This window comes from Rattus norvegicus, chromosome 5 (genome assembly GCF_021556685.1).
Source record: "Rattus norvegicus strain SHRSP/BbbUtx chromosome 5, alternate assembly SHRSP_T2T, whole genome shotgun sequence".
Lineage (NCBI taxonomy): Eukaryota > Metazoa > Chordata > Mammalia > Rodentia > Muridae > Rattus > Rattus norvegicus.
The window spans coordinates 166,161,062-166,185,630 of NC_141538.1; the positions used below are offsets into that span (position 1 = coordinate 166,161,062).

General features: G+C 53.8%; 2 protein-coding genes and 1 long non-coding RNA gene across 55 annotated transcripts in view; 1 reads left to right on the forward strand and 2 right to left on the reverse strand.

Moving 5' to 3' along the window:
• The window catches only part of Clstn1 (calsyntenin 1), a 62,365-nt gene extending 53,388 nt beyond the window's left edge, over positions 1–8,977 (forward strand). For 2 of the 4 annotated variants that reach the window (NM_001436870.1, NM_001436871.1), the window contains 9 exon segments: positions 1,657–1,713; positions 3,132–3,289; positions 3,485–3,633; positions 3,883–4,109; positions 4,608–4,778; positions 5,142–5,287; positions 6,238–6,373; positions 6,703–6,887; positions 7,431–8,977. In NM_001436870.1, coding sequence (NP_001423799.1) covers positions 1,657–1,713; positions 3,132–3,289; positions 3,485–3,633; positions 3,883–4,109; positions 4,608–4,778; positions 5,142–5,287; positions 6,238–6,373; positions 6,703–6,887; positions 7,431–7,628 — 1,427 coding nt within the window. In that variant the 3' untranslated portion in view covers positions 7,629–8,977. 4 annotated transcript variants of the gene reach the window in all.
• On the reverse strand, positions 29–3,516 carry LOC148006162 (uncharacterized). The gene is made up of 2 exons (XR_015621339.1): positions 3,026–3,516; positions 29–1,247 (listed from the first exon to the last, which is right to left on the reverse strand). It is a non-coding gene; the product is annotated as an uncharacterized LOC148006162 (long non-coding RNA).
• A 424-nt stretch (positions 8,978–9,401) lies between the features above and the next one.
• Pik3cd (phosphatidylinositol-4,5-bisphosphate 3-kinase, catalytic subunit delta) overlaps positions 9,402–24,569 on the reverse strand; it is a 47,900-nt gene continuing 32,732 nt past the window's right edge. For 11 of the 50 annotated variants that reach the window (XM_087550281.1, NM_001437273.1, XM_087550277.1 and 8 more), the window contains 22 exon segments: positions 24,194–24,366; positions 20,963–21,191; positions 20,647–20,876; positions 19,745–19,924; positions 19,473–19,622; positions 19,065–19,154; positions 17,838–18,059; positions 17,149–17,245; positions 16,921–17,051; positions 16,127–16,177; positions 15,883–16,050; positions 15,670–15,791; positions 15,357–15,500; positions 15,058–15,157; positions 14,645–14,823; positions 14,444–14,556; positions 14,233–14,311; positions 13,721–13,888; positions 13,021–13,144; positions 12,651–12,796; positions 12,180–12,312; positions 9,402–11,149 (listed from right to left, as the gene is read on the reverse strand). In XM_087550281.1, coding sequence (XP_087406407.1) covers positions 11,012–11,149; positions 12,180–12,312; positions 12,651–12,796; positions 13,021–13,144; positions 13,721–13,888; positions 14,233–14,311; positions 14,444–14,556; positions 14,645–14,823; positions 15,058–15,157; positions 15,357–15,500; positions 15,670–15,791; positions 15,883–16,050; positions 16,127–16,177; positions 16,921–17,051; positions 17,149–17,245; positions 17,838–18,059; positions 19,065–19,154; positions 19,473–19,622; positions 19,745–19,924; positions 20,647–20,876; positions 20,963–21,191; positions 24,194–24,334 — 3,135 coding nt within the window. In that variant the 5' untranslated portion in view covers positions 24,335–24,366 and the 3' untranslated portion in view covers positions 9,402–11,011. 50 annotated transcript variants of the gene reach the window in all.

Genomic DNA, 24,569 nt, shown 5'->3' on the forward strand with positions numbered 1-24,569 from the left:
CTTTAGTTAGAAACGTATGAATGAATCCTTTTCCCAAGACAAATCTGTTTATTTTAGGAGAATTTGAATTTCACAGTTTTTCTTTAAATCCTTCTGGGTACGAAGGAGTAAGATAGCATACAGAGGTGAACCACCTGAGTGGGTCCCGGGGCTCGAGGTTGGGTCATACAACTCCCTGTGAGGAAATAAGGTGTGAGGCCTAAGACCGGGTGGCAGAGCAGGCGGGCAGCAGAGCAGGCGGGCGGCCAAAGCCCTGTCCTTTAGGTTTAAATTCAGATGTGCTGTAAGGAAAAACAAAACCACAGGCATAAGGCTGAAGGACTGACTCTGGCAGTTCTGTCATGTTGGTTAAATGGGCCACCCTGGGTTCTCCTGCCACCTTTGGCCACAGTGTCACTGCCGTCAAACACCAGGTGCTTGTCATCCTTCCTCTGTGACCTCAGCCGTATCAACCTCACTGATTTTCACACCAAGTCAACACAATTTTTTTTCTAATTTTTAAAACATCATGTGTTGCAATATTTTTGCCCGTATGTAATGTCCGTGCACCTTGCATATGCCCTGTGCCAGTAGAAGCCAGAAGAGAGGACATCAGATCCCCTGGAACCAGAGTTACAGACGGTTGTGAGCCACCATATGGGTGCCGGGAATTGAACCTGGATCCTCTGAAAGAATAGCCCGTGCTCTAACCACTGAGCCGTCTCTTTAGCCCTTATCAACACAGGCTGTTTAAAACTCAGTTCACACGGAGGAAGCTGCCCTTTGCCTTTCGGTGGATGTGGAACCCCTCTCCCCAGTAGTTCACAGTTGGGGTGGGGTGGGCCTTTGGCAGCCGCTCCACCTCTTAACTGTTAGAGAGATTATGGCGGGTGGGCATGGAGGTGTAACGGCTCCACAGGTCTGGCCTCATCTCATTTCCCCACTTGTTGCATGGAGACACTTGAGCATGGTGTAGTGGCCGGTGTTGCCGAGCAGTCGCAAGGGGAGCCATTTCCCCACAACACAGTGCAGAAGGTGTGGTTTCTGTGCTCAGCCATGGGGGTGTATAACCACCGGGGAGGCTTTGGAATCGGTACTCTGATCTACAGCTGTAAGATTATGGTCTGTGAGTGCCCAGGCCTGCCAGGCAGTCGGTATCCCTCTTGATGTCTTCTTTCCTCTGGTGTTTAAAATCCGGAAAGGACAGACTTGCGTGTTTCATGTGGACCTGATATGGACCCTCCCGTCTGTGCATTCTGCTTCCCTGTCTGGAGGGAGGAAGACGGTTGTCCTGGAGCTGAATGTTTATTTACATCTGCTCCAGCGCCACTCCCAGCCAGACCTCCCGGAACACGCTGTCCTGGTCGGCTAAACAGAGAACGAATTCCGTGTGCCTGCTTCCTAGTCTTACTTTAAGCTGATTTGTGTTTCCGAGAGGAGAAGAGGTGCCCGTATGAAAGAAAAACCCCAAATGAAGCATTGGGAGGTGGGGGGGTGGGGGTCACTTCTGGGAAAAGGTCACCAAATGCAAGCCTGTATCCAGGTGTCCCAGACATCAAGGGGGACTTTATTCTCTGGGGCCCATGTTTGGCTGCTCCAGCACATGACTTTTGAGGTCCCATGTGAAGGCCCTAACCTCTCGGTCCTTTCTGCCGCCTGTCTGTCTTGCCTTTCCAGAGTACTCAGGAGTCGAAAGTGGCAATGAGACTGAGCCTGTGACGATGGCCTCTGCAGGTTGCTGGATCACCCCACCCCCACCCGCACTCCCCCTTCACTATAGTGCTTCCTTTAAAGATGAGACATTGATCCATTCCACATGTCGCATGAGATGAGCAAATCGTATTTGATCCCAGACACCATTTCAGCTGCCTGTCTGCATCGAGCTTCCCCATTGCCTCCTGGGACCTCCCTCCCTGACCCCGTCAACCCTGGGGGGCAGAGGGAGGCAGATGACACCCCTGTATGCTGCATTTGTGGGGATTCGAGCGCCTCCAGTTCCCCAGGGCCCACTGCACGAGGCTTCTACTAAAAGTTCCCAGGCTGGGTTTGGGAGGCCCCTTCACGGTGCTCAACTGGCTGGGCCACGGGACAGAAGAGCAATTTCTACATTTTTCCGTCCTAATGGACAGAACTTCTAATCAGAAATACCAATTCCCTAGCGATGACTTGCCATGCCAGAGCCCTGCCCTTCGTTAACATAAAGGAGAGCCGTAGCTCTGTCAGGGTCTGTCCCCTGGGGCTTGGTCTTCCCTGCCTCAGGGAATAGAGGGAATAGAGTTTATCCTCACAGATAGAACTCAGCAGAGCTTCCGGGAAGCCAAGGTAACTTGGCGTCTGACATGCTCACTGTGCAAGCATGGAGCCTGGAGTTCACATCCCTACCACACACATGAACATCAAGTGAACCTGGTGGCCCACTTGTGATTCTAGTGATTGGAAGGCAGAGACAGGGAGTCCCTGAACTAGCTGGCTAGTTAGACCAGCTGTATGGGCAAGCTCTGGGTTCACCAAGAGGCCTACCTCAGTGAATAAGATTTCCAGGGTCAACCTCAGGTCTGTCCACATACATGCACGCACATATGTACCCAAACATGTATAGACAAACGTGTGAACGTGCATACACTCACGAGTACTGTACACATACTGCGCCCACAAACATCTGTAGAAGGCCTCAAAGGGTTTTAGGTGGGGACTCTGAGCATCCAGAGGTCCTGCTGTGTTATGATCTGGTCTTTCCCCGCCCCGCCAGCTCTGACATCCCCAGAGTCGGGATAAGCATCCCACAGTGTGCTTAGCCGATAGGTGGCAGTGGTTGAGCAGGCTGGTATGAAGGAGGGAGGCAGTGTCTCTGCACCTTGGTGATGGCACTGCATTGGCCACCATCACCAGGTGCATAAGGACCCTGGAGGGGCCTCTGAACATTCGGGGTGTGGGTGAGGGACCCCTCTTCCCCCTCTTCAGGCCATGTGCATGATCATAAACAGTTTAATTTTCCATCTCGCTTCCATGTAGATTGCAAGGCTAACAGGGTTTGTTCTGAACTAACCTGCATGTCCATCCATCAAGCTGCCACCGCTGGTAACACGGCCGTGAGACCACACCAGCATCCTGTGGGCCGCAAACCTAAGTTCTCACTTCCTCCCCTTTCTAAGGTGGTGACCTGCACATGACGCAGTTTTTCCGAGGTAACCTGGCTGGCCTCACAGTCCGTTCTGGGAAACTGGCAGATAAGAAGGTGATCGACTGTCTGTACACCTGCAAAGAGGGGCTGGACCTGCAGGTCCCTGAGGATGGCAACAGAGGGGTGCAGGTAAGAGCTCATCCGACCTTGCTCCTAGCCTAGCCCTCTGAGAGTAGAGCCAGCAGGGTAAGGCAGAGATGGGGTGCTAGACTTAACGCCATGTGAAGAGTCTTGTTCATGGGGACTGAACAGTTTCTCGGTGACTCAGCCCCTGCTGATAACTCCACCTTGTCCCCTCTCCTCTCTCTGGTGTGATGATTGCAGATCCAAGCAAGCTCCAGTCAGGCGGTATTGACCTTGGAGGGGGAGAATGTCGGAGAGTTGGATAAGGCCATGCAGCACATTTCTTACCTCAACTCAAGGCAGTTCCCCACACCAGGCATCCGCAGGCTGAAAATCACCAGCACCGTCAAGTACGTAGCAAAAGACCGTTTCCATTCACCAACCCTCAGGCAGAAAGTGTGTGCGTCTTTCGGTCTTTAAGCCCGTTTGCCTCTCCTGCTAAGGGAAGACAGGTCATGGCTTGATCTTGCTGAATGAGGAATGGGATGCTTACAGAGGGAAGAGTATCCCTGGGGTAGCCACCTGCTCTCCCACAAGCCTTTGATTGACGTCTGCCTCCTAGCTCCCAACTTTCCCTCCTCTTCCTGCTTCTCGGACAGGTGCTTTAATGAGGCGGCTTGCATCGAGGTGCCTCCAGTGGAGGGCTACGTGATGGTTTTACAGCCAGAAGAACCCAAGATCAGCCTGAGTGGGGTCCACCACTTTGCCCGCGCAGCTTCCGAGTTTGAGAGCCCGGAGGGTGTTTCCCTTTTCCCTGAGCTGAAAATCATAAGCACCATCACCAGAGAGGTGGAGCCCGAGGCGGACGGGGCTGAGGACCCCACAGGTAACAGCTGCTCCCCCGCCCCCCAGCTTGCCTCTTTTGTCTTGACTGGCAGCCTCCTCGTGGGTTCTTTTTCTGTCAGGTTTTGGAGATTTTAGTGTTTTTATACGTGAGCCTGTTCCTGGAACTTGGCTGTAGCTGGAGTCTTTACTCTTTTGGGTCAGGTGTTGGGTTTTAAGATTTAGCTTGGGAGCCGGCCCATAGGAAGACAGTGCCCCACCATTCTTACCGGGGACTCACCAAGTGCTATCTGTTGACTGAGCTGGGTCTGGGTCTGGGTCTGGGCCGGGCCTCCAATATGCTAATCATATATGCTCTACTGCTGACTACACTCTCAGCCCCCTAAGTCTTGAAGGTGGCTCTCCCATGATTGGTCCTTACTCTCTTAACTGTGAGCTTGAGATCTGGCCTGCCGGGGGTGCTGTGGGAGAGAGGGGGTTCAGGGGGTGGGGGGTTGTGTCGCCTGCAGCCTCTGCTATTCCTGGTCGACCTTGTTTGCAGTGCAAGAGTCCCTGGTGTCGGAGGAGATTGTGCACGACCTGGACACCTGTGAGGTCACGGTGGAAGGGGAGGAGCTGAACGCAGAGCAGGAGAGCCTAGAGGTGGATGTGGCCCGCCTCCAGCAGAAGGGCATCGAAGTGAACCACTCTGACCTGGGCGTGGTCTTCACAGGTGAGGGGCTGGGGCTGAGCAGAGGGTAAGGGGGGGCGGGGGCAGGGGCGGGGGCGGGGGCGGGGGCAGGCTCTCATCAGCCGCTGCCTGCAGATGTGAACTGGGGTGTTTGCCTCACACCGGCACCCTCCTTCTGCACACAGAGGGGCACGCAGCCAGTGCTTTATTCTGGGTGAGGCTGGGCGGTAACAGCACATGCCCCTGGGTGGAGAAATGGTCCTCCTTGCTCTGCCTCCATCCTTTGACTCTGAAAGCCACAGAGGTGAAGCCATTGGCCTGGCTGACCCAAGCGCCTGAAGTTAGATACCCAGGCCCAGCCTGGGCTCCAGACCTAAGCCGCTCACCTGCAACAACACCCTACAGGTGTGGAAACCATGGCAAGCTACGAGGAGGTTCTGCACCTCCTGCGCTATCGGAATTGGCACACCAGGTCCCTGCTGGACCGGAAGTTCAAGCTCATTTGCTCGGAACTAAATGGTCGTTACCTCAGCAACGAGTTCAAGGTGGAGGTGAGTCCAGGGTGCCCACCCCAGAGGGCCAATAGTATAAAAATAAATCAAATGTCCTGACTCGGTCCCGAGGTTTCAGATGTTCGCAGTGGCAACTGTTTGGGCTCAGACCAGGGGTGGCTCTGTCCACAGGGTAGACATCCTGCCTTGGAGCAGCTTGGCAACCTTGGAGAGCAGAGATGAAAATCGAGGGATAAAGAATGTCTATGGGAAGGGACAAGGGGGTTCCCCGGGCTCTGTGTGTGAAAGAGACCCCAAGAAACCAAAGGGTTTTGGCGGCTGTGTCAGATTACTGGCCCTTTTGAGGGGAACATTGGGGTCCCCGGCTGCCAAGTGCTAACACTGCCGTAGTCACCATGGCACCATAGGCAGCTAGAGGACAGTATACTCCACTCTTAAAGTGTCAGCAGCTGGCTCCATGGGCCAGCACCCCTGAGGTCTCAAGACATGAGTTCAGAGCTGTTCTGAGCAGCCTACCATCTCCACCACCATCCAAGTCGTGGGCAGAGGGCAAATGCACTCGGGCCTAAGGGTGGTGGGTTAGAAAAGCGAGGAGTGGGGTTGGGGATTTAGCTCAGTGGTAGAGCGCTTGCCTAGGAAGTGCAAGGCCCTGGGTTCGGTCTCCAGCTCCGAAAAAAAGAAAAAAGAAAAAAAAAAAAAAAAGGGAGGATTGGTGATCCGTGCTCTCTCCCCATGGCCAGGTTGGTCTCCTATTCTGATGCGAATGCATTCTTTCACTGGCTACGCCATCAGCGAACCATTAGACACACGCCGTTTCTATGATATGTATGTGACACTGTTGTGACACTTGGCAGAGTCTCACTAACAGTGCTTTTCTGGTCACTGGAGTAACCGTTTGCTCCCGGCCTGGAGCTGGGAGGCTGTGGAGACGCAGGTACCTGTCAGGTACGCTTAGGGTGCCAGCCATACTGACTCTCTCTCTTCCATAGGTGAATGTGATCCACACAGCCAACCCCGTGGAACACGCTAATCACATGGCCGCCCAGCCACAGTTTGTCCACCCTGAACACCGATCCTTCGTGGACCTGTCTGGTCACAACTTGGCCAGTCCTCACCCATTTGCAGGTAGGACTCGGTGGGGGGGAGCACATAGGTCACCATGCTGTGGCATGTAGGGTCCAGGTGGACCCCCGCATGCACGCATAAACATGGTAGTCAGCATAGCTCACAACCGTGGCCCGTCAGCTACCCCAATGCTGTCACCTACACAAGGATGCTCACCACAGCCACAGAGCAGCAGGCGAGCAAAGGCAGGCTTAATGCTTCCTCCTAGCGACTGGGGGTCAGGCAAAGCACTATGTGACCTAGAGTAGTCGAGGAGGCCGAGGGTGGGTTTGGCTCTCTGGGTAAGCATTGTCACAAAAGCTGTGTCTGGTCTTCAAATCCCGTGGCAGTTGTCCCCAGCACGGCGACTGTCGTGATTGTGGTATGTGTCAGCTTCCTGGTTTTCATGATCATCCTGGGGGTGTTTCGGATCCGAGCTGCACATCAGCGAACGATGCGGGACCAGGACACCGGGAAGGAGAACGAGATGGACTGGGATGACTCTGCCTTGACCATCACTGTCAACCCCATGGAGGTAAGTGCAGAGGGTCCCCAGACTGCCACGCGCCATGGAGACCCGGGTATGTGCTCTGTGAGATTAGGGAGGACAGGGGTTGGGGATTTGGCTCAGTGGTAGAGTGCTTGCCTAGCATGCGCAAGGCCCTGGGTTCGGTCCCCAGCTCCGAAAAAAAAAAAAAAAAAAAAAAAAAGAAAAAAAAGAAAAAAAAAAAAAGAGATTAGGGAGGACATCTTCAGATGAGGAAGACCAGGCTCAGACCTTGCTGAAGGTCTCGTGACCAGCATAGGTAGGCAACCGACGCTCTCAGTTTTACCCCAAGATGTTTCTGGCATGACAGGACTAAGCTCCATCCCTCTGCGGCGAGCACCCCATCCCAACATGGCCTCCATGTTGCTAGTGAGAGCGTCACCTGCCCGGTCACTTTTGACTGGTGACTCCCAGCACCGCTCTGGCCTTTTCTGTCACTGTGGGGTTGGTTGTGCTTTCCTTTGTGGCTTCAAGAAGGTGGACACTGGGTGTCGGGGCCACAAGCTAGACTTACACCATCGTGTCTGCCAGACGTACGAGGACCAGCACAGCAGTGAGGAGGAGGAAGAAGAGGAAGAGGAGGAGGAGAGTGAAGACGGGGAGGAGGAGGAGGACATCACCAGTGCCGAGTCAGAGAGCAGTGAGGAGGAGGAAGGCGGCCCCGGGGACGGCCAGAACGCCACCCGGCAGCAGCAGCTAGAATGGGACTACTCCACACTCAGCTACTAAACACGCGCTCGCCCAGCACCTGCTCTCCAGACTCTCCCAGCCATCTTCCAGCCCCACGGGTCCACGATGTACAAATCATTTTGACCAGCAGGTCTGCAGACCCCTCCCCCATTGCTGAAAGTCCTCCCGTGCTTGGTGTGTGGGACCACAGGCTCCGCCCTCCCTGCCCATCACGCTTGCAGTTTTGCTTAGGAGCTGGCCCTTCCTCCCAGTGCAGGGGCCCCACAGCACCTCAGACCCCAAGTGTGTCTGGAGTCCCCTGTCAGCCAGGGAGAGGACACCAGCACCTGGGACCTCCAGAGAAGCCGCAGTGAGCGGACTTGTCGACAGAGGGTAAAAAATTACTCCCACGCAGTCATCATTTTTCTTCATTTTTAAAAGTTTTTATTTTTATTTTCCAATATAGTGCATGTATAAAGTGGGAGAGCGGGGAGGGGGGGTTAATATGTAGATGACCAACTGACTTTTTAATATTTTGTAAATAAATTGGGATTCTTTGTGTCCTTTGTGCTAGTGTAGTCCAGGACAGGAATGTGAAGTCAGAACATGGGGCCAGGAAGAGCTCTTCCTCCCTTTTCCCTCCCAAGAAACCAGGTTGGAAAGGTCCAAGTCACAGTGGCCCATGCTGGGGTTTCTGTACAGCCACGTGGCCAGGGCCATAGGTTTTGAGTGCTGCCTCGGGGAGCCAGACCCACGCGCTCCCACCACATTAGAGGCTGGGAACAGCCAGGATGGTGCCAAAGCCCCTGGCCTTCCTTGTACACGCCTGTGACCAGCCTCGTGGCTTCTGCTAATTAGCGTGTCTCCCTGTTGGTGAAAACCTGTAGCTGGGAACTGATGGCAAAGATGGACAACAGTTCTGAGCAGTCTGCACTACAGCACCCAAGAGGAGAACCTGAGGCCCGAAAACAAACTGCTACAATGTTTCAAAACGAGCTGCGCTCTCCTCCCCAGAGACCCCACGGGATGCCCCCGGGATGCCCCCTTGCTGTCGGGTTTTGGCTAAGACCTAAGACCCAGCAGAGGAGAGCCAGCCGGCTTGGGGGGTGGGGGTGGGGGAGGAGACAGCAGCTAAAACCCACACAGCACGGCTTGTCATTCACAGTCACAGTTTAGACTCCTCCAGCTGGGGAATCCGGTCCTCGCTGCTAGTCCTAAGGATGTTGACGCTGTGCTGCCTGTGGCCACCCTCCCGTGTCCTGTTCCCTGTAGTCGCTTTATAGATGGAAACAGGCTATGAAGAGGGACACTGTCGTGTGTTGGTAGCCGCAGGCTCCCCTTAAGATGTGTATATTGACCCCAGGTCAGGAAGTGTATGCGTTATAATAAAGTTCTGGTTCTAACTCCAACCTGAGTGGGATCCATTCTTTCATGGTTTTGGGGGGGGGAGGCCTGAGGGATTTATTTTTGAGACAGGGTCTGCTACATAACTCTGATATGCTGGCTTGGAACTTCCTAGGTAGACAGAACAGGCTGGTTTCAAACTTAAAGCAATCCTCCTGCCTCTGCCTGCTCAGTGCTGGTTTTACAGATGTCCACCATGCCCGGGCTAGGATTTTTTTTTTTTTTCTTTTCTTTTTTCCGGAGCTGGGGACCAAACCCAGGGCCTTGCGCTTGCTAGGCACGCACTCTACCACTGAGCTAAATCCCCAACCCCGGATTTTTTTTTTAAATGGTCCTGAGGACTGTTCCCAGTGTTTTGCACCTTCCAGACAAGGACTTTACCAATGCACTGTATCCCCAAGCCCCCCCTTATTATTTGAGCCAAGAACGTAAGAACATAAAAAGATTTTTATTTCTTTTCACCTGTCTTTACCGGACGTGTCAGGGTTGCACAGACTGATCTCAGCCCACATCAGTGAGAGGAAATCTACCTTCCCCCCTACAGAAACGTAGAACAACTTTAAAAAAAAAAAAATAGAAAATACTTTTCCAGCCAGGTACACAGACCACATACCCAACCCAGAAAGGCTGAGCCTCTGCAGAATCTGCAGCCACACCAGGGAGCACCTAGACTCTTTTCAATAAATAACACGGCACACACGCACACACGCACGCACACGCACGCACACTTCCTATTTCAGAGTTGGGGCAGACTAAGGGTTCAGCAAGTGCCCTGGAGGCACCAACCACTGCTGGACCCTCAGTTCATCATCGTGAAAGAGCGGACACCTGGCTTCCTTGAGCAGCCATGTTCTGGGCTGCCAGCAAGACGGCGGTGATGGTTCTGCAAGTCTCAGGATGTTACCGGGAGAGCCAGGTCCTGAGGCGGCAGCTGATGCATCACGGTGGGCTCGGGATGGCACGTTTTATGCATGTGCACCACTGAGCTGGGCTCTCTAAAAAGCCAGGTGACTGGCTCTACAGCCCAAAGTAGGTTTGGATACCTGGGAGGGGGTGGAGACCCTGCATTTCTGGAGATGCTCCAGTTGCCCAGACTACTAAACTTGGTCCTCCTCCTCGCGCACACTTCAGAACCCGGGACCCCAGCTGCCTTCTGAGAATGGCAGCTCTGGGAGACATCAGTCCTGTCCTTCCAGAAAGCTGCCTTTGTGTGCGGTTCTCACACAAATTGCGAAGAGGACTCCGTTCAGGCTTGCCCTTTGTCTGGATTCACGACCACACCGCACTAAATCGGGCACCAATCTCTAGTGTTTTGAGGCCCAGAACACAGCTATCTGTAGTGGAAGCCAGGTCCTTTACCCCGGCTATTCTATACAGAGTTTACATAATCATGTTCTTACCCGCAAATAAAAGGTGAGGGTGTTTCCGTACCCAAGAGGTTGTCACTTCAGCAGTGCAGAGCAAGTGTGCCTGAGTCTAGAGGGAAGCTCCTGGCTTCCTCAGGAGCTGCCGGAGGCTTGGTAGATGGAGGTTGCCGAGGGTGGGCCACATGAAGGTGGCGGAGGTGAGCTGAGCTGAGGATTGAGGTGTCCTGTCTGCGTGGGAGGCACCAGGTGACTGCCAGGCTTGTTCTAGGCAGCCGGCTGGGAGCCTGGGAAGGTGGCCCCCAAAACTGCCTTTGGGGGGCCAAGACCCACAGGTTGGAAGACTAGGGGTACGATCCTCAAGGTGCTGTTTACAGTGCTGAGGGAGGGGGGGTCACGAGGACAGCACCCCTCCCCTGCACAAAAATGCACTTCCATTTATGGCTATTCTGTTCCTTAAACATTTCGAGTCATAAATAAATAACCAGTGTAAACAAGAAGCAGTTGTGTGGTTCTTCTCTGTGAGGGACAGTTCAGGTCTGGGGCCCCTTTGATGACCACTGAGCATGCCTGGTCTCCAGGACTGACAGTTTACCTCTATGGCTGAGAGCCCGGAGGGAACCAGGGAACTGCCATGTGACGCCCAGGGGAATGTGACGCCCAGGGGGGCGCCTCTTACTGCCTGTTATCCTTGGACACATTGTGTGCCAGCCAGTTGACTTTGGTTTTCCAGCTCTCCCGGAGAGCTTCATTGAACTTCACCCGGAAGTGCTTTAGTGCTTCTTCCTCCGTCTTCCCTAGTGCCAGAGAGTCCTGGACAAACACCACAGCAGGGTGACATTGAGGGGCCCTGCTCTCTCAGTTATGGGATCTATACTGAAGTCTAATGGGATCTTAACTTCCCTTTATTCAGACCCCAAACCCAGATGGTCCACCCCACTGACTCAAATGTCAGACACTTTGGAGTGTCGTGTGGCCCTCAGGAGATGCCCTGGCTAGGCCAGCTGCTGGTCACCACCTCCCTCTGGCTCCAGTTTTCACAGACCGAGGCCATGGGCAGAAAGTACTAATACAGTGTGCAAGGAACCTCAGCTCACACAGGCTGTGCAGGAGTGTGTGTTTGAGTGTGTCCACGCACACACGGGTGTGAGGACACCTATGAGGGACACGTGGATTGACTAAGAAAGGTTACCACGTATCTGCCACCCAGCATAAGTGGGTCCAGCAAACTGGACCCCTCCAGCCACTGCCCACTTCGAGGACAAGGATGGCATCAGTACCCCCTGTAAGTCTACCAAACAGGGCCCTCCTAGGGTCCAGACTGCCCAGGCAGGCCGTGGAAAGTATACAGCCGTGGTTGAAGGCCCTGACTCAACCCTGGCTTGACCTACTGTGTTGGTAGTTTTCTCCCAACTTGACACAAATCAGAGTCACCTGGGAAGGAGGAAGTCTCAACTGAGGAAACACCTCCATCACTGCCCATAGTTAAGCCCTTAGGCATTTTACTTTACTTTACTATTTTTTTTGGATCAATGACTGTTTTTTTTTTTTTTTTTTTTTTTTGGTTCTTTTTTTTCAGAGCTGGGGACCGAACCCAGGGCCTTGCGGATCAATGACTGTTAGAGGAGGGTCCAGCCCACTGTGGGTGGTGCCGTCCCCTAGGCAGGTAGTCCTGGATCATAAAAGAAGGCCCCCTGAGCAAACCCAATGCTTCCGCTTCAGTGCCTGCCCTTGCCTCCCCACTTCATGACCCGACTGCAAGCTGAAATGAACCCTTTTTTTCTGCCTACGTTGCTTTTGGTAGCTTTTATCATAGCAGAAGGGACCCCACAGGGGCACTTGCCTTGAGATACTGGATGTCTTTGGAGCAGCTAAGCTCAGGCAGACCTGCTGCGCGCATGAGGGCGAAGAGATGAAGGAAAAGCAGCCCGTGACGCCGCAGGATGGTGTAGGCTCGTTCACAGTAGCCTCGGAACCTGCAGGCGAGGGAGGCGGGGGCAGGTGAGGTCCTGGGTTCTCTTCTCCCCTCGGACCCAAAGGCCAGTGGGCCTGTGTGCACCTCCCCCCTGAGCCGTTGCTGAAGGTGGTCGTTGCAGGTTATCATCCGCCAGACGATAGTTCTTCAGGCTGACCTCCCCCTGCCTCCTACTGGAGTCACAAACCTCCTTTCCCAGGGAAAACAGGTTTGGAGGTCACTCATCCCAATCTACCAGCATCCAGGGAAGGGGCAGGAGGGGGACTGACAGCAGCCTCCAGCCTTGTTCCCACACTTGTTCCCACATCCGGGGGAGATAATCAAGGGCAGAGCGCTCACCTTTCAAATTTCTCACTGTTGTTAGTCTTCCCCTGCTGGATCACGTGGACAAAGTCGTAGGTGAGAATGAAGGGGACACGCTCCCGGTTGATCCCGAACTTGGTCTTGAAGTTCCCCAGAAAGTGGCCAAAGTCAATGTGGAAAAGCTGACGGGGAAGAAGTGGACCCTTAGCCTCGCATGAGCAGGGTTCAAACCCCAGGAGACCCAGGGAGGGAGAAAAAGAGCACAGAGAACCGGGAGCTTCATTTCTTGAGAGACCCAGGGAAAGAAGACACCAGCAGGGCTCACAGCACTCGTGGGACACCAAACACAGGGTGGAGGGGCCAGCAGGCCAGATGGGAGGGAAGCCACCCAGCCACGGCCCCCTACCTGCCCACTCTCTCTGATCATGATGTTATCGCTGTGCCGGTCACCGATGCCCAGCACATATGTGGCCACACAGTAGCCAGCACAGGAGAGGGTGAATTCCTCAATGGCCCGATCCAGAGCCTCCCTGAGTGGGGAAGATGGAAGGTCACAGCACGCCAGGCTATAGCACTTTACCAGAGGTGGCCCTGCTCCTCTGCCCCTTGGATCTAGCTTGCCGGCTTGCTTTACTCGACAGAATGTAGTGTCCCAGAGCTTAGGCCTAGGATACCTCTCTGACCTGCCCCCAACACATATGAGCACCAGGGGGCGAGGCTGAGGGCCAGTCCACACAAGCTGAGGCCAGGAGGAGAAATATAGCCAACAGGCAGAACCAAGACCCTAGGCATTGAGTGGACTCAAATCTTAGAACCCCCTCCCCCAGGTTTGGGAAAAGTTCCAGATAACTTGAGTTTTCCCAAGCAAGGGACATACATAATAGCCCAAGGTTCGAAGCAACTGATGTCTAAGGTCGTAAGCTTTGAGGGGGGTATCACAGTTGCCGTTGGCAACCAATACACCGAACAGCTTTGCTGACTCAGACTCAGGCTGGCCCCACAGCTGAGCCAACGAGTCAGAGAGGATCACAGCCCTTCCCTCTTGTCTCTGATAGGCCAACCCTTCCCAGACCACACCTCCCAGAAGGAGAAGGCTGGAAACCTACCCAGGGTTCTTAGACTTGAGCCAGTTGAGCAGAGCGTCCTTGTTGAACGCAGCCGTGGCTGCCATGTTGCTTTTATTCAGCTGGATGTTGGCGATGGTGTCCGAGTGGAGGACCACCTCAATGAGGCCTGTGCGATCTCCGGTGGGGAGGCAGCCATAGGGGGTCATCCTAGTGGGGAAGGAAAGGACGGCAGAATGTCACCATCAAAGGCTGTTCCTGGGGACGCCACACTCAAGCTGCTGAGGAGCGGAAGCGTGAAGGACTCGGAGGCACCAGCACTGGCACCCAAGATGAGGAGGGTTTGAGGAGGAAAAGAAGCTGCTGCTTCCTTGGGACGCAGGGGCAGGAAACACAGGAGGGAGTAAGACAAATGTTTGACTGCCCTCCCTGCCCCCTCCTCTCTCTCCTCTCCCTTTCCCAACCCACACAATAAGGACGGGTTTGACCCCCCTTTGAAAGCACAGCTCTAAGGGCTGGCCTAGAAGCACAGTGGTTACAGGATGGGCCCCAACCTCAGGTCCAGGCCCTCCTGCTTCCATAGGAAGTCCATGAGCTGGATCATCTGCAGAGTCAGCATGTCCTGGCGGAGGTCTGTAGCGTGGGAAGGAGACCACAGTGTCTGCTAGGTTCTCGTTTCCCCCTGTGTGTAGGCTCCCAGGACCACCCCCTCAGGATAGCACAGGGCTGGTTAGGCCTCAGTGGCTCTGTGGCCCGCCCGCTCACCATCCCCGTTCTTAAAGATGATGCCCACGCTGCCGGCACCGCCTGCCTTCTCGCTGCTGTACATGATCCACAATGGCTTCATTTTGGAGTCCATGAAGGTGCACTGCTCCACACTGCTGGCCAGAGAGTGGGGTCCACAGGTGCTCCTCCACAGGCCAGGAAGGGGGGAGGAGCCCTGGTAGGGCCAGGCATGGGGCTCACCAGACTTCCTCCAGCAGGGTGCTGGGGTCGAGGGGAGACTGCAGGTGGGACAGCGCCTCCATGTAAGTCTCCTGGCGCATACACATATGCATCATCTCCTTGGTCTGGGGCTTGGTGGTCTTCTGCGAGCTCGCCTTCACAAAGTCATTCAGGGCCTTAAGCTTGCTCAGTGCCTCCCCCTGGTGGTGGTAAAAGATAGGGGTGCAGGTGCCAGCCACAGAGGTGGGGAGGATGGTCCGGAACAGCATTCCAAAGCTTGTAAGCAGAACCTGATCAAGCCCTTTTTTTTTTTTTTTTTTTTTTTTTTTTTAATCTCTTTTTTCGGAGCTGGGGACCGGACCCAGGACCTTGCACTCGCTAGGCAAGCGCTCTACCACTGAGCTAAATCCCCAACCCCCCTGACCAAGCCTTACCTGCTTCATCAGCACCTTCATGTGGTGGGTGCTGCCTCTGCAGTAGGCTTCCATGATGAGGCCAAAACGCAGGGCCACGGACGGTACATGCATCTCAGAGCTGGGGGAAAAAAAATGGGACTGAGTCTTGCCAGTCAGGGCCTCACATCCCCTTCCCACCATAGACGGGACCGGGAGCATCAGAACATCTGAGCCTGCTGGAAACAGGAGTTCAGCAAGATCTCAGGAAGCCCGAGACCTCCCTTTCCCTGTGCCCCTCGTAGGATTTCCAAGGAATAGGCTGGGGTGCGCTCAGCTACCGGAGGTGCCAGAACAGGAAGTGCCCGATCTTGCGGTTAGCCAGGGCTCGGCCCAACAAGAATTTGGTCAACTCGCAGTCCAGGTAGGACTCATATTTGAGTACTTGTACCAGCTGCAGAAGGTACTGGAAAAGCTCGTCATCCCTGAAGAGAAGAAAAGCTGATGGTCTGTCATCCTACGGTAAGCAGAGCAGGAAGCAGAGGCCAGGGTCGTCCCAACCCAGCACCCACTTCCGGGCGCTTGGGGTAAAGCTGCGTTCCGGAAGAATAGGGAGTCCGTGGGCCCCAGGGGTAGCACGCGGCTGGGACTCACGTCAGCTTCCGTAGGGACTTGATGGCGAAGGAACCCACGTAGCAGTCAGGAAAACTAAAGTCCAGAAGCTCCAGGGCGCTCAGCACAGGAAGCTCGGGCCAGGAGCACAGCAAATAGAGCATCTGGGACAGCTTGGTGGTCAGGTGGGGGGGTGGGCGGTAACTGTCCGTCTGCCCCCGGGCGCTTTTCCCGAACTTCCCCCCCCCTACTCACCTGGGCCACATCCTCATGTTTATTCCACTTGGTGACCAGTAGCAGGCGGGCCAGCGCCTCTGGGAAATGCTCCTGGACTTCGTGACGCATCTTCCACACCAGGTCCTTCTCATGTTCGTACAGTTCCCCAGATCCCCGCCGCTCCAGGATCTCCCGCAGCTGCAGCTGCTGAGGGGCACAGGCAGGGTGGGGCCTCCAGCTCCGTGCCCGATTCCAGCTCCCCCATCCCAAGACCTGAGCTCACCTCCTCCTCTGTGATGCGCCCACGCTCCCCGTGACGCCCCAGCTCCAGGATCTGCAACGAGTGTCAGGCTCTCAGTGCAGGGCCCCAAACCAGGATTCTACACCTCAGACCTAACGTTTGTCATCGTCTTGTGCATTGCATAGTCTTTACCAGCATCCTAGTGTGCAGCTATAACATACCTGGAACATTCTTCCCATACCAATCATTACCAAATGGTTGCTCAAATGGCCTTTGAAAGGCCCTGAATTGGCATAATGGCATTACCCTAGCAACGGCGAATCCCAAGGTGGCCAGGGTCTAACTCTCTGCAAAACTAGACTAGGAAAAGTCTAGAACAATGGCTCTCAACTTATGGGTCAGGAGCCCTCTGGGGTAGTGGGGGAGGTGTCCAACACACCTTTCACGGGGGTCGCCTAAGACCATCTGAAAACAATTATTACCTGATGATGTGTAACAGTAGCAAAACAACAGTTATGAAGTAGCAATAAAAATAACTTTATGGGAGCTGGAGAGGTGGCTCAGTGGTTAGAGCACTGACTACTCTTCCAGAGGTCCTGAGTTCAAATCCCAGCAACCACATGGTGGCTCACAACCATCTGTAATGGGATCTGATGCCCTCTTCTGGTGCATCTGAAGACAGCTACAGTGTACTCATCAATAATAAATAAATCTTAAAAAAAATTATTAAAAATAACTTTATGGTTGGAGGCCACCATAACAGGAGGAAGTGTATCAAAGGGTGGCAGTGTTTGGACTGAGAGCCAGTGGGCTGGAAGGAAAGGATCTTCACTGACCTTCTCCAGAGCAGGGAAGTACACAGGGTGGGGAGCCACCTCAGGTAGGTAGATGACCAGGGCAGCGGCACTCTCTGTGTTGGGGTTACCACGTACTGTACCCGCAGGATTCATCAGTTCCCCTTTCTCATCTGAACACAGGGACAGATGCAGCTGTGTGTGTAGTCACTTGCTTTGGAACCTCTACCCCCCTCCCCCCACTCGCTGCTCCCCTGGGGCTGGGCCCACCTGGGACAGAGGGCCACATGTAGAGGCACCGTTCGCCCGTCTTGAGCTGATCTTTGTAGTCGAATAGCATGAGGTTGGCCCAAGCGATGGGACAGTCCTGGGGGAGGACACCAGTGGGTTAGGGCCAGGCACAAAAGCCCCATTTGTTGATCTCGGAGTGGGACAAACCCCAAAGGCCAAGTTGGGAGGGGATCTGGGCTTCAAGGGAGGACTCCCAGATAGACTCAAGGGAAGATCCTGCTTGAGAAGAGGGAGGACCAACTGCCTTGTTCTAAGTGAGAAAACCTGCGTCCTGGGTTCTGGCCTCCAGAAAACGGGAGCCAGTCCCCGTATCTGGCTCAGCACCCAGTGTGTGTGCATTGTCAGGGCAGGTGAGAGTCACTTTAAATACTAGAATTGGTGTCTAGGAGGGGCCCAGCCACTTAAGACAACAGCTGGCCCAGGTCCTTTAGTCCCTCTGGGGACACTTTCTACCCAGGGAGCTGCCTGTAAAGGCCCCTCTGAACTACAGGTCCCGAGCAGATATCCCCACACAGACTGTTCACAGGTCATCCCTAGAGTGGATAGGGATCTATGATGGTGGGGAGGCTTGGGGTTTAGGCCAGCCAGGATCCCTGTCCTCCACCTGCCTGCCTGTGGCTTATGGCACTGCAGGGAGGCCTAGGCTCCTTCCAGCCAGCCCTACCCACCGCCTTCTTGGACTTCTTCTTTGTGGAGCGCGCCTTCTTAGCCTTCTCCACGACAGCATAGAGTGCAAAGCAGAGCCGGGCCATTCGGGGGAGGTCACAGATGCTGATGTCGAATTCTAGTCGCTGCTTCCACACGGGCTCTGAGCACACATTCACCTCTGAGCTCGACACAGTCTTGCACAGCATCTCATTGCCGTGGAAGAGCCCGGCCTGCACAACCAGCTAGGAGGTAGGGTGGGGGGCCAGGCACAGATTAGGGGGAGCAGGAGACCCGTCCCCCCTCCTCACCAGGCTTCTCCCAACAATTTTCTCCTCAAATGTCCTCATTCATAAATGGGTCTCAATCTACTTCCTCATGGTGTGGGTGTGTGTGTGTGTGTGTGTGTGTGTGTGTGTGTGTGTGTGTGTGTGTGTGTGTGTGTTGGGGGTGGGGGCAGTTGTTTGTCAGAGGGAAAGCCAATGGCCAAGTAGGACAAGAAGTCATGGGGAAGAGGAGGCCACAGACTGTGCACTGATAGCCCAGGGCACGTCCCGTCCCATCTAGGCCTCAGTTTCTTCAAGAGGAGATGGTAAGACATCCTAAGGCTGCCTACCCTTTTTGAACCTTACGGGCTCCTATCCAGGAGCCACACCAGTTGATCACCCCACACCCAAGTATCCAGGCCTCCGGGTTTGTAAAATTATGGAGCTAGGAAGGAAAGCCAGACTGTGGGCCTCCCATTCCACAGATGAAACAAGACCATCTCCACCTGGAGGGCAGCTGTAAGAACGGAGGATTTGAGGCTGGCAGAAGTGTTTTAAATGGCGCCCCATGCCCCCACACTGTCTTCAGAACCCAGAGGGGAGCTCAGAGCCCAGGGGATGCCATCCAGACTGCAGGCCTACCCTGACCAACTATAGCTGGCTCCTCCTTGCGCCTCACACACCTCCCCACAGGCCTCTTTGATCTGCACAACCTCCACCAAAGTCAAAATACACAGAAATCCGCTCTGCCCGGTTTCCACGAATCCGTCTCGGGCTGGCTGGCCCGCCCCACTCCCCTCTTCCTGTTTTGAAGCGGCTTACAACCACTCCAGGCAGGGACGCCGGGTAATGTGGTCAGGTGGCTTTCGTGTGACATCTTCCCACTCTTCTTCCGCTGCTGCCACCCCTCCTGGCCACAACCACCTTGTTTGTATAGAAAGCGGTGACTCCCCCCCCCCCTCCTCACTGGCCCAGGAACCCTACCTTCATCCTTTCATCCGCATTCACCTTGCGGCCCTCAATCAGCTCAATGCAGAATGGCTGTTCCAGGGACCACAGGGACACAGAGGAGGGCTTGGGAAGTAGGGGGACAGGGTTAGTGGCAAAGAATAAGACACCTCTCCCCAACACTGACTTCTTTTTTTTTTTCCCCCCCGGAGCTGGGGACCGAACCCAGGGCCTTGCGCTTGCTAGGCAAGCGCTCTACCGCTGAGCTATATCCCCAACCCCAACACTGACTTCTTATCAGAAGGCCTGCTGTGCAAACGCACAAGGGTTCCCAATACCCTTAAGATCCACAAGAGGACGATGGAGGCTGCCCTGCGGTCCACACAGGACCCTGAGTTCAGAAGGAATGAACAGATGTGAGGAACAGGGACTACACCACCTCACCTTCTTGGCAGGGATCGGGGGAGGTTTGACTCGTGGCTTCTGCACCTGGGGGGCAGGGTTGCTCTGCTCATCCCTCATGGCGAGGATGGAGGAGGAGTGGACCATGGTCAGATGGGGAGTCAGTCCGCTGTGCAGGCAGCTACAGATGTACTGGAAGAGAGGTGTAGGGCGAGCTGCTGGTGGGGCGGGGAGAACCCACTCATTCCCTAAGTCCAGTTCCCGTATGTATGTCCCCGGCCACATGCGGGTGGCAGGGGGTGTAGCAGGCTTACCTGAAAGTGGCAGAGGGGGTAGCTGCCGTAGAGGTACTCGTGCCTCCCGTTCACCTGCAGGGCATACTCCTCAGGCCTCTCCACCAGAGGCTGCCGGAACACGGTGGCCTTTTTTCGGAGGGCACAGGCCATCAGTGCGAGGGGCATGTCCTTGGTGGATACCTGGAAGGTGAAGCTCTCCTGTAGGAAGAAGGATGTCAGCCTTCTGCTCCGCAGTTCCCGAGGCCTCTAGGGCACAGAGGGAAGGCTGCCTATGAGAGAGCCCATCTCCAAATCATGTCTAGGTGTTCACTAGTCAAAGCGCGCCACCAACACGCAGGAAACACCGGGAGAGAAGGAGGGAGGGAGGGAGGCACTCTGTATGGTCAAATCTGCCTGATGAGTGGCCGTTCTTATTAAGCGTGTGCTGCTCTTGCAGGGGACCTGGGTTTGGTTCCCAGCACCCACATGGGGACTCACAGCCATCTCTAACTCCAGTTCTATAGGATCTGACATCCTCTTCTTCTTCTGACTTCTGTAGACACTAGACATGCATGTGATACACTTTTTTTTTAAATTTATTTTATTATATATAAGTACCCTGTAGCTGTCTTCAGACACACCAGAAGAGGGCATCAGATCCCATTACAGATGGTTGTGAGCCACCATGTGGTTGCTGGGAATTGAACTCAGGTCCTCAGGAAGAGCAGTCAGTGCTCTTAACCGCTGAGCCATCTCTCCAGCTCCGTGGTACACTTATATACACACGGGCCAAACATTCATACACATAAAATAAAGTAAACGAAAATAAATCCAGATTTGCCTGATGGGACAACTAGGCACCCACAGGGAACTGGCGGGAGAAGGAACCTGGGGGTGGGTGGTGGGGTGGGGGTGGGGGTGGGTGGTGCGGTGCGGCTCACCTCACTGCCCTCGAACTTCACATTGACCAGCAGGGGTCGGTTGCTGACATGCAATAAGCCAGCCCGCCAACCTCTGGCTGAGGGCTCCAGCTGCAGGGGGAAGCTATACTGCAGCCATTCCACCCAGCCCAGCTGCTGGCGGTGAGCCGCGGCCTCTTCGCAAAACTGGCGCATCTTAGTGCGGAAGTCGTTTACTTCCGGGTCCCGCAGGGAATCAAACTCATGGAGACCTTTTTGGGAGTGAGAGGAAGAGATCAGGACAAGCGTCAAGACACGTGGGTCCAGGCGAGTCACCTCCTATCTCCCGAGAGTCTACCTTTGCCGATGAGGAGGCTGATCTGTGAGTTGATGAGCTTCTTCACGCGGTCCCCCTCTCGGGCCACCAGGCGCAGCACGGGCAGGAAGGGCTGGATGTCACACAGCCTCCGCTGCTCATCCTCCAACTCCTGCTGCTCCGCTGTCTGGTTCACACAGGTGAACACATAAGCCTCGGGGTCACTGAGCATGTGGAAGAACGGCTCATACTGTGCACGATGCCACAGCACCTGGGAGACGGGGTATCCATCAGTTCCTGCAGGACTCCCACAGGGGCAAAGGGAGACCCCAAGCAGACAAAAGCTCTCACACTGGAAGATGAGCCATAAACTGCCTGTTCATCGTGTCAGAGGTTTGCTGAGACTCGGTGCAGGGCAATGGGCCCCTATATCTCTTCTACGGGGTTCAGGGATGACCTCTGACTACTAAGGATGGCCATGCGTGACCCTTGAATCCTCCTACCCCCACAGATGATCACTGTGGGTAACCACTATCATTACTCACTTTGTAGACCAGGCTGGACCCATCTTTGTTCTGCCCCTGCTTCCTAAGTGTTGGGGCCACAGGCATGAACTGGAGTATATTTATATAAAGATTATGGCCGAGAGCAAGTGTTACATTGTTCATTCAGGAAAGAGAGAGATACTAAGGGGCCCGACGGATGGCTCTGAGATTAAGAGCACTTGCTGCTCTTGCAGGGGACCTGGCTTCAGTTCCTAGCACCCACGTGGCAGCTCACAATGCCCTGAAACTGGAGTTTCCTGGAAAATTCACACCCTCTCCTGGCCTCTGCAGGCACTAGCACACGCAGGTTACACATACGTATATGAAGGTAAAATGCTCATACACATTTTCAAAAAAAAATCTTATAAAAAAGAGATACAAAAGTTCATCATCAGATTTGTCCCGAGACTCAATGTGCAGGTATAAAATGATCTGGGAGCCCCAGCGAGATGGCCTAGCAGGTACAAACACTGACAATCTGAGCTTGATCCCTAGAACCTACATGCTAGAAGAAGATCCCCTGATCTCCAAACCATGCTACGGCATACAAATGACCACGCACATACATGCAAGAGACATACACAGGTAAATAAACAAATGTAAATTTTTTTTTGGTTCTTTTTTTTGGAGCTGGGGACCGAACCCAGGGCCTTGCGCTTCCTAGGCAAGCACTCTACCACTGAGCTAAATCCCCAGCCCCCAAATGTAAAATTTTTAATTAGAAGCAAAACCAGGAACTAGTGGAGCTGTTGACTGTATTGTCTCATCTGGCTACATCACAGATGGTTTTTCTTCTTTCTCTGTTTTTAAATATTTGTTTACTTATTGTGATGGACGGAGGACACATCTACTGGTACACGTGTGGAGCTCCGGGGACAACTGAGTTGCTTCTCTCCTTCCACCATGTCTGTTCTGAGGATCAAACTCAGGGTGTCAGGCTTGGAAGCACCCTTACCGGCTGAGGCATCTCACCAGCCTGCCTTCCTCTCCTTTAAGACAGGAGCCCAGGACATCCTTGAACTCACTGTGTGGCTGAAGAGGACCCAGAACTTCTGACCCTCCAGTCTCCCAGTGCCAGGATTACAGATGTGTACGGCCACACCCAGTGTATGATGTCTGGGAATTGAACCCAGGACAGCATGCGTTGTGGGCAAGCCCCCTACTAACTGAGCTATATTCCCAATGTCCTTTTCCTTATCTTCCTAAATTTTAATGTGTCTATGTTGTTTTTGTAGTGGAAAAAAAAATCAGTATTAAAGGAAATCTGGGGCAGGGAGCACGAAGATGACTCTTGCTTCTACAGTTGGTTTTTCTGTTTCCACTTATGGCTTTTAAAATTCTGCGGTAGGGGCTGGAGAGATGGCTCAGCGGTTAAGAGCACTGACTGCTCTTCCAGAGGTCCTGAGTTCAACTCCCAGCACCCACATGGTGGCTCACGACCATCTGTAACACAATCTGATTCCCTCTTCTGATGTGTCTGAAGAGAGTGACAGGGTACTCACTTATATAAAATAAATAAAATCTTTAAAATTCTGAGGTAAGGTCTCAGCCTTTGCCCACTTGAAACATACTCCAGCAGCTCCCACACTTGGTGGGTTGCACGAGCTCCGTCCAAGTCACAGACAGGAACTACCAAATGCCATTCAGTTACGTGCAATGCTTTGACTCGGTAAATCACCCTGAAAATGATTCAGTAAACTCAAACCTCTTTTTAACGATAGTGTCTACTGCCAGGGTGGCAGTTCTAAAGACAAGTTGGCTACAAGGCCCTTGCTCTGTGGATAGAGTGGTTCCGAAAATGATCTCACAGTCATGAGTGGGGACGAGAGCCCAGCCAGAGGCAGCCCTGAAACTCGCAATCTAGCAAATCTACTAAAGGGAAACGCATACTGGTAAAGGGGAAGCTTACTTTGGAATGATAAGCGGAGTCTAACCACAGGTTTTTAAACAATTCTTAGAGATTTTATCTAGTAAATGTCACATCTAAGGGCTGAGGGTAATAGTTCAGTAGGTACTTAAGGACCTGAGTCAGTTCCTCAGAATCCACAGTTAAAAGGCAGAGCGGGGACTGGAGAGGTGACGCGGCAGTTAAGAGCACTGGCCGAGCTTGGTTCGGTTCCCTGGCACCCACATGATGGCTCAAAACCATGTATAACTCCAGTTTCAGGGGATCCAAAGCTCTAATATGACCCCTGACGGGCACCAGACACGCACGCGGTGGATGACTATACACATAAAATAAAAATAAATAAATCATAAAATAAAACAAGCAGGTGTGACTGCACTCTTGGACTCCCAGTATGGAAGAAGTGGAGAAGGGTAGATGGATCCTTTTGACCTGCTGGCCAACTAGTCTAGCCCACTCCAATGAGACCCAGTATCAAAAGCAAATAAATAGAGGCTGGAGAGATAGCTCAATGGTTAAGAGCACTGACTGCTCTTCCAGAGGTTCTGAGTTCAAATCCCAGTAACCACAGGGTGGCTCACAACCATCTGTAATGAGATCTGATGCCCTCTTCTGGTGTGTCTGAAGACAGTGACAGTGTACTCATAATAAATAAATCTTTAAAAAAAATAAATAGAAAAATAGGGAGTACTGCTCCTGAGGAAATGGCAGCCAAGGCTGCCTCCAGCCAGCTCACACCGCTCACACCTAACTTACACCCTGGCATTCTGTGTCTCCCTGAGCATCAAGGTGTGAGAACCGGCCTTAAAGTGTTGGCTCTACCTGCTTGATGGTGCTGAGGTTGGCATTGCGGGACACAGGGAAGTTCAAGTAGACTCCTGTGGGCAGCAAGAAGTCAACGGCCACGCTCTGGCTCTCCTCTTTGGTCCAGAACTCCATGGGGCAGTCTACCCCAGGGGGCATCCTGCTGTGTTACTTCTCTGAGGCCCGTTCTCCTGTGGGAAAGGCAAAGACACAATGAACCAGGGCTTTGGAAAGTGGGATTGTCAGATCTGGGCCACAGGAGGACAGGGGAAGCCTGCCACCCGAGAGGCACCATCCTGCCGAGGTGGCTTGTGACTCCTGCCAACTTAAGCCACCCTGAGGTGCTTCTCATTACAGATGGGCACGCCACAGGCCGAAAGACCATGTGATGGCC